We start from the raw sequence: 8,526 nt of genomic DNA, 5'->3' as shown, positions 1-8,526 counted from the left end.
GCCCCAGGGGGATGGCCACGCCGCAATCCCTTCTCCTCCATTCTCCTCTCGGGATCTTGGGCATGCATGCACACACACCCGGCGTGAGTTTTAAGTCATCGGGTCCGGGACTCGAACCGTGGTCGACTACATGGGAGTCCAGCGACATAGCCATTATGCTAACTGCTGGTCCCCATTCATTCATTTTAATTTGACCAGAGAGAGACACAAGAGATAGGGAGGAAAAGTGAGAAAGCAAGTCACCAGGTCCAGGACTCAAACTGTGGTCAGCCATGTGGGAGTGTCTAGCACCTTAACCACCATGCCACCCATTGGCCCCAACCTCTTCTTTTCTTTAAAAAATAAATATCCTCCTTAATTCATTTTTTTTTTTTTACTGCCCGAGGTTATGTATACTTGCCAGAGAAAGAGAGAGAAACATCTCTTAGTGGGGTGCTGTCACATCACAATCCTTTTGTCTTCGTTTCTCCATCTAGTCAGGATTTGGGGCACACACGCACACATTCTTGGTGTGTTTTCAAGTTGCCAGGGCTGGGATTTGAACCACAGTCAGCCATTGTGATTCAGCTCCCTTAACCAATACACTACAGGGCTTGCCTAAGCTATTTATTTTTTTGAAAGTAACATTTAATGTTTAAAAACTTTAATTAGGTATGGCATGTATGCATAAAAGCCCTTAATGAATTCTAACAAAGTGAGCACACACAAGTAACCAGCACTCAGACCAGGAAAGTGAACATTAGTAGGACCCCAAAACACCCCACTTGTGCTCCCTTCCCCTGCCTCCAGGGTAACACCACCTTGACTGCCAACAAACAGTACTGACAGTTTTACCTGGTTTTATACTGCACATAAGTGGATTCAAGCAGTACATTCTCCTGCCATCTGTGTTCACTCAACATTGTGTTTGAGTGTAGCATGAGGGGGGCGTGGCAGCAGCTCATTCATTCTCACTGTGTACAGCTGTCCATTCGTGAATAAACACAGCTTATCCATTCAACTGTCGATAGTGAGACTCTGGCTTGGAGTTATTAAAGAAAAACCCTGTGAGGACCAGCAGGTGGCATGGTCATTAAGGTGCTAGACTCCCACATGGCCAGCTGCAGTTAGAGTGCTGGACTTGAAGGCTTAAAGTTCACACTGTGTGTGTGTGTGTGTCCAAAAGCTCAGGAGCAGAACCAAGGAGAAGGGACTGTGGTGTGGCCATCCGCCCTGGAGAGTGATTTCTCACTTCTCCTCTTACTGACTCTCTCTAGCAAGTACATGTGACCTATGGGAAAAATCTGAAAAACAAACAAACCAAAAACTCTGTGACTACAAACATGTGATCTGGGATACACATGTGTGCATTTGTGTTGGGTATAAAATTAGGAGTAAAATTTCTGGGTCACAGCATTTGGTCTGAAAGTTACTATCAATCATTTTCCGAAGTGGCTGTACCAGTCCACACTCCCACCAGCAGAATGTGAGAAATCTACTTGCGTTCTTCTCAATGCTCACACTGTACCTTCTCCTTTGTAGCAATTCTGGTATTGCATTGTGGTTTTAATAGTTCATTTTATAGGGAACATTTTAAAGCTAGAATCACTTTATGGACAAGTTACAAACCAAGTAAAACAAAACATCAAAAGGAAACCTTCAGAGCCTAAGACATACCTTTAAAAAATGACCTCATCCTTTCCCAATTGGCTCTTTAACCTATTCCCAAGGGAACGATCTAAACACTATCAACATTCTACTCCATAGACTTGTCAGAGCCAGTTAGTGATCCAGGAGGCGTGCTCCTGGGTGAATGCCAAAAGCCTCCTGCCTCTTCCCTGAGGTCCTGTCATACTCCAGTTGAAACCTGTGGGGGTCAGTTAAGAGCCTCTTGAGGACTAGCCTGGTCCCAGGCGAGCTGCAAGGAGTTACATATGATGACCACAAGCCTCTGGGTTTTTCTGTGATAGAACTCACTATACCTACTTTATCCCAATGTCTCCAGACAATACTAACCATATTGTCTTATATGTTTATCCTCAGTTCCAGCCCTTATACTATGTAGAAGGTATTCAGGAATTGGTTATTGTTCAGTGAATGAATAATCCAGTTAAACTCAACAGAGTAAGTCTGTTAAATTTTCTTCAGGCAGAGATTTCCACACCTGTGGTGGATCTAGCACTGAATGAACATTTGCTAAATTTAATGGAACTTTAATCAGGGCAACCATGCACAGCTGTGTAGGCTGCTCACTGAACAAGGCTCCCTGCTTAAGAGTGAGGCGGGTTAGAGGGACCAGCAGTTGGCATAATGGCTATGTTGCTGAACTACCATGTAGTCAAGTGCGATTTGAGTCCCGGACCTGGTGGCTTAAAATGCACGCCAGGTGTGTGTGCGCCCAAGATCCCGAGAGGAGAATGGAAGAGAAGGGATTGTGGTGTGGCCATCCCCGCTCCCCCCTGCCCTCGGGGGTGGGGGATTTCTCGTTTTCTGTTTCTTTGTCTTTCTGGCAAGCACACGAGCCCTATAGCAAAAACCTCTCCAAAATAAATAAATAAATAAAATGAAAAAAAGAGTGAGGAGGGTTAGAATCCAGACCATGCCCTGGTCAGCAAGTCCTATGCTCAAAAAGCTACAGCTGCCCAGAGGGCCTGCCTTTTTCCAACTGACACAGGACACTGCCTGGACTCTCACACCAGGACTACCCAGAGTACTCTACAAGGGAAGTGAACCTCTCTACTCATCGTATTCCATTATTGCGTTGCTGACAGAAATGCTCCAGACTAGGTGATTTATAAAGGAAGAGGTTCATTCAGGTCACTGTCTGGAGGTCTGAGGTCCGGGTAGGCTACAACATGGTGGAGGGCAGGACCTTGAGCAGAGCAGCTAGCCATAGGTTTCTGCCTGCTCTGGTCTCTTCCCCTCTGATTAACCTACCAGACTCAATCATGCCCCCCCCATGATCTCATCACACCCAAAGGCCCCACCCTGGGACACCATGACGGAATTAAGATTTACTTCACACTTTTACAACACAACCAAGTCCCAGCACATGAACTCTTGGGGGACGTCCAATTACTGCCCACTAAGACCAGATTCCAAAACATGAACCTCTGTGGACAAATCACTGTCCGAACCATAATAATTCTGGTCTCCGAAGCAGCCCAGGGTCTCCCACCTGCCATCAGGATGACTGTGTACCCGTCTAAACTTCGCCACTCTCCCGGCATCCTCTGCGTCCTACGCAGTAGCCCCACAGCCCCCGGCTGCTTTGTTAGTGCACGATTCTTTCCCTTTTTGGCTCCCTGGCTCTGCCTCAGTCTTACTCTACACCCATGATCCTCTATACTCATGATTCTGTTTTTAAAATTTTTAGGCACATGGAAAAGTCAGAAGAGTTGTATAGTGGGTACCCGTAGCTCCACACGCTGGAGCTTAAGTGACATTTTATTAGACCTGCCTTATGGCATGCCTACCCACCCCTCAGCCTAGTCATAAATCCATCTTAATTTGTGGTGCATTGCAAATCAAGTTGTGGACATCAATATAGATTTCACCCTACAGGGCTTTACAGAACACAGAGCCCAGGGCCTAACCCAGACCTCAGACTCTGCACAGTGAGCCTGTGCCCACCATCACGTCACCCAGCCCTTCAGCATGGCTCACAAGGCCTTCCATCACCTGGTCCTCCACGCCTCCCTGATCTCTCTCTGCTCACCACTGTCCCCCACACGAGTGTCACTGACACTGGGCACGCCCAGCTTGTTCCTGCCTCGGGGCCTTTGGACCTGTTGCTCCCTGTGTGGAACACCCTGCCCAAAGACCTGGCCATGGCAGTCACCTCAGTATTACCTGGGTCTGGACTCAAAACCAACGCCTCGGAGTCCGACGCTCGACGGGTGAAGGAAGCGTGTCTCATCTCTCCCACTCCCCACCAGGAAGATGCTGTTTTCCCCGAGGCCCGCACTGTGACTTGAGGTTATCTGTTCAGTCGCTTGCTTACTGCGCCTCCCCGACACACGGCAGGCCATCCTCTCCATGAGCACAGCAGCCCACGGCTACTGTAACAGCCCAGCACTTACAGCAGAGCACGGCGCTTGGCGGGAGTTTCGAAAGAGAGAACATTTATTCTCCACGCCTTGCACTTCCACATGGAGGAGCCTCCCTCAGGGGACACTTCTGCCTTTTACCCCACCAATCCATACTTAGCTGGGTGAGTCAATCTATCCCAAAGTGCGGGGAGTGGCAGGTGGCGCCACAGTCACACTGCTGGACCCACATGGGAAGGCCCTGGGTGTATGTTCCGAGACCTCACTGTCCACACTGGGCGTGCGTACACATGCCCATGGCCCAGGAGGGCTGAGACTGCACAGGGGGTGTGGTACACACTGTCGAGGGTCCCCTCCCACACCCCATCTATCTCTCTCTACTTCTCATTGTTTTTCTGAAAAAAACATGAAATATGGGAGCTTGGCTCTTTCTTCTTCCTTCTCTGCCTCAAACTATATGAGGCCGTAACTCTAGGTGGGAGTCTGTACTCTGTAAACCCAGCTGTTTCCTTGGCGGGCTCGCCCAAGGTCTCGCCGGGCACTGGGGGTGCTGGGGAGGATGTCAGCAAGCTCACCTGACCACACTCATGTGCTACACACTCAGATCTACCCTTTGTCAGTAATACAGCATGACTTCTGATCACTCGGGTGTGACTCCCACTGCTTTAAAACTTAAGGACTAGGGTGTCTTTTATTGGGCCTCCTAAAATCCCAGTAACAGGTGCTCAATAAATGTGGACTGAATGGAATGAAAGTTCTTTTTTTTTGAGAGGCTTTTGCTATAGGGCGTGTGCGCTCGCCAGAAAGAGAGAGAGACAGAAAGCGAGAAATCACCCTGCAAGGGGGATGGCCACACCGCAATCCCTTCTCCTCCATTCTCCTCTAGGGATCTTGGGCACACACACACACGCGCCTGGCATGAGTTTACGCCACCAAGTCCTGGACTTGAACCATGGTCGGCTACATGGGAGTCCAGTGACATAGCCATTACGCTAACTGCTCGTCCCAAAGTCCATTTTTTAATAGTCTCATATAGAGGATTTTCATGTGTTGCCAGGTTTACAAATGCAGCTCACAGGGGCATGACCAGGTGGGCTGTAGAACCATGGAGCAGAGTAGGAGGCAGAGCTCCACGTTGGGGTGAGTTACTTTTATAATGAGTAAAAAACACATGTGTAAAATTATAAACGGGGCTGGCAGGTGTCGTGGTGGTTAGGATGCTGTACTCCCACACAGCAAAACCACAGTTTGAGTCTTGGACCCAGCAGCTGGAAAATGACACCAGGTACATGTGGATACAAGCCCAAAATCCTGAGAGGAGAATAGAGAAGGGCTTGTTCCATGCCAACCCCCCGGGGGCTAATTTCTCACCTTCTTTGTCTCTCTCGGCCAAGTGCATGCACCCTATGACAAAACCCCAAACTTAATAAATACATTCATTAATAACAGCGCTCAAATTGCTGAACTCACTCAGAAAGTCTTTAGGCTTCCATTTCTCTTTGATGAATATGATTCCTATGATGGCGCTAGCTGAAAAACAAAAATGGGGAGAGAGGATTAAGGCTGCTGTCAGTTCCAAGGGGGCCCCTGGCCCCGGCCCTTCTAGTCAGCTCATTGCACTGGAACTTGGTTCTTCTTAATCTCTCACTCACACCAACAGCTGGCCCCTTCTGTTATTCTATCTCACAAAGGGAGGGCCCTCCCTGGGGACTCTGTCAAGGCCAGGAGCACCGTGTTGAGCACCGCTGTTCAACAAGTGATTGACACAAGGCATTTCTGGCACGTCTGCCCTGGAAGTGGGTGCCATTGTGAGTCCTATTTGACAGATGGGGGCACTGAGGCTGGAAGAGGTAAAAAACCCGCTCAAGATCGTGTAGCTGGTAAGAGAACGAGGGAAGGCGGGACTTGAACCCAGGACTGTTGGAGGGCAGAGCTCTTGCTCCTTTCACTGCAAAACCCACCTCTGACCTTTTCCTGTTTTTCCTCACCCCGATTCTTTCAGGTCCAGAGGTGTACTCAGACACCGGGGACTGCCTGTGGGGTGGGGCTAGCAGTCGCTGTGATCGCGCCTGGGTACTTTCTCAGCTCTGTGTGTCCTGGGAAAGCGACGTCGCCTGAGTCTCTAGTCTACAGATGGATCCAGCAATAGCCCCTCAACTGAAAAACATTCAGGGGCCACTGGTAACCTGAAATCAGCCCAGTGGGAATGAACACTTTCAACACTATACAAATTGGCCAACACGCAAATCAGGGCTTCCTTTTCTCCTTCCCCACTTTTCTGTCCCTTTTCCCTTTTCTCCACCCCTGCTCTTCCATCTCTCTTCTTTTTTTAATCTTTTCTCTTTCGTTTAAAAAAATTTTGCCAGCGAGCACAGGCACTTGCCAGAGACAGAGAGAGAGGGAGAGGGCGAGGGAGAGAGAGATCAGACTCCCTTACCACCAGGCTTGAGGCAGGCCCCCCCTTTCTTTCTTTCTTTTTTTTTTTTTTTAAATTTTATTCATTTATTTTATTTTATTTTGAATTTGACCAGAGAGAGACAAAGAGAAAGAAGGAAAGTGAGAAAGCAAGTGGCCAGGTCCAGGACTCGAACCATGGTCAGTCATGTGGGATTCCAGCTGCCTTAACCACCAGGCCACCTGATGGCCCAGGCCCTCTCTATCTTTCTGAGAGTTGGTGTATAAGCCCCCCACGGAAATAACAATCTGTGTTACAGGGGCTAGTGGTTAAATAATACATGTAAACCATTGGGCACACAGAGAATGATTAATAAGTAAGTGATTAGTATTTCAAAGCACCTGGGACAGTAATGGAGAAGTCGTAAATTCCTAATAAATAGTAACTTTTCTTTTTAGTATCATTTTTTCCCTGAGTGACTTCAGAAGCTCTAAAGAGCCCCTCAATTTCCAGTGGCTGATACCTGAAGTCTCATCATTATAATTCAGCTTAATGGGACCAGCAATTGGTGTAAGGGCTATGTCGCTGGACTCTCATATAGTTGACCGTGGTTCGAGTCCTGGACCTGGTGGCTTAAACTCATGCCAGGCGCATGTGCGTGTGTGCCCAAGATCCTGAGAGGAGAATGGAGAAGGGATTGTGGCGTGGCCATTCCCCCTGGGGGGTGATTTCTCGCTTTCTGTCTGTCCCTCTGGCAAGCGAATATGCCCTAGAGCAAAGACCTCTCCCCAAAAAAAACCAATAATAATTTGATTACTGGGGCTGGCTGGCAACATGGAAGTTACGATGCTGAATCCACATAGCCAGCTGTGCTGTTCAAGTCTCAGACCCTGCAGCATGAAACTCATGCCGGGCATGTGTGTGTGTGTGCTCAGGGTTCCAGGAGGAGAATGGAGGAGAAGGGATTGTGGTGTGGTCATCCTTCTTGTTTTTTTTTTTGTTGTTGTTGTTAATATCAAGTGGGAAAAAAACACACCATGCCTGAGGACCTCATTCAAGGAAGAGTCTTATAATAAGATCAAGGAAAGCAAACAGATTTCTGCTTCTTTGCCAACTCCTGGTGATTGGCGATGACTAGCTGAAGCTCTGAGAATTTGGAGGCCCCATTTGGGCACACTAGGAAGGAGCGCTGTGATCGATTAACTATGTCTGCCTTAGGCACAGCACAGGGTATGGTAACCGTGCAAAGGCCAGGCATTTTCTGCCCTTGGTGTAGGACAGGCCTTCTAACTCAAGGAGGTACAAGACCCAAAACATGACTTTCTCCTTTAAGAGTGGGGAAGAACTCCCAGGCACAGTAGAACCTGCCGGGGAAATGGAAGAAAACACATCAGAGCATGGTCATGTCCCAGTTCCTAAATACAAAAGGCTATTGTCAGCTAGTCTAACAGCTTTCCTTTCAGAAGAAAAGAACTTTTTTTTTTTACCAGTTTATTTATTTTACTAATTCTACTTTATTTTCATGGACATAGAGCTCTTTGTTTCTTAGTTGGTCCAAGTGATTACAGAAATAGAAAAAGAGCAGATAAGAAAGGTAATGATGTTCTCAAAATGGTATCACATCAGAGAATATGCATTTCTGGGGCTGGCAGGTGGCGTGGTGGTGCAGGGTGCTGGACTCCCACATGGCCAACCATGGTTCGAGTCCCAGACCTGGTGGTTTGCTTTCTTTCTCTCTCTTGCCAAATTAAAATAAAATACATACAGATAAAATAATTTCTTTTTTAAAAAAGAGAATATGCATTTATTTCCCTTTTTTTTTTTTTAGTTTTTTGCCATAGGGCACCAGAAAGGGAGAGTAGGAAAGGGGAAGTGAGAAATCACCCTAGAGGGGTGGCCGTGTAGCAATCCCTTCTCTTTCATTCTCCTCCTGGGATTTGGGGCACACTTACACATGCGCCTGGTGTGAATTTCAAGCCGCCGGGTCTGGGACTCAAACTGTGGAGTTGGTCATGTGGGATCCAGAGCCTTAACCACCATGCCCCTGCTGGCCCCGGAATGTGCATTTCCCATTTTTTTTTTTTTTTTGGAGAGATTTTTGCT

The 8,526-nt window shown here is 47.8% G+C and overlaps 1 protein-coding gene across 4 annotated transcripts in view; it reads right to left on the bottom strand.

The window, feature by feature from the left end:
• The window catches only part of NIPAL3 (NIPA like domain containing 3), a 54,758-nt gene that overhangs the window by 23,867 nt on the left and 22,365 nt on the right, over window positions 1-8,526 (bottom strand). For all 4 annotated transcript variants that reach the window (XM_006159383.2, XM_027776127.1, XM_006159385.3 and 1 more), the window contains exon 5: window positions 5,499-5,558. In XM_006159383.2, the coding sequence (XP_006159445.1) occupies window positions 5,499-5,558 (60 nt within the window). The remainder of the gene's footprint in view (window positions 1-5,498; window positions 5,559-8,526) is intronic.

Source organism: Tupaia chinensis, unplaced genomic scaffold (genome assembly GCF_000334495.1).
Source record: "Tupaia chinensis unplaced genomic scaffold, TupChi_1.0 Scaffold000628_1, whole genome shotgun sequence".
Classification (NCBI taxonomy): domain Eukaryota; kingdom Metazoa; phylum Chordata; class Mammalia; order Scandentia; family Tupaiidae; genus Tupaia; species Tupaia belangeri.
This window is presented reverse-complemented; position numbering and strand designations above follow the sequence as displayed.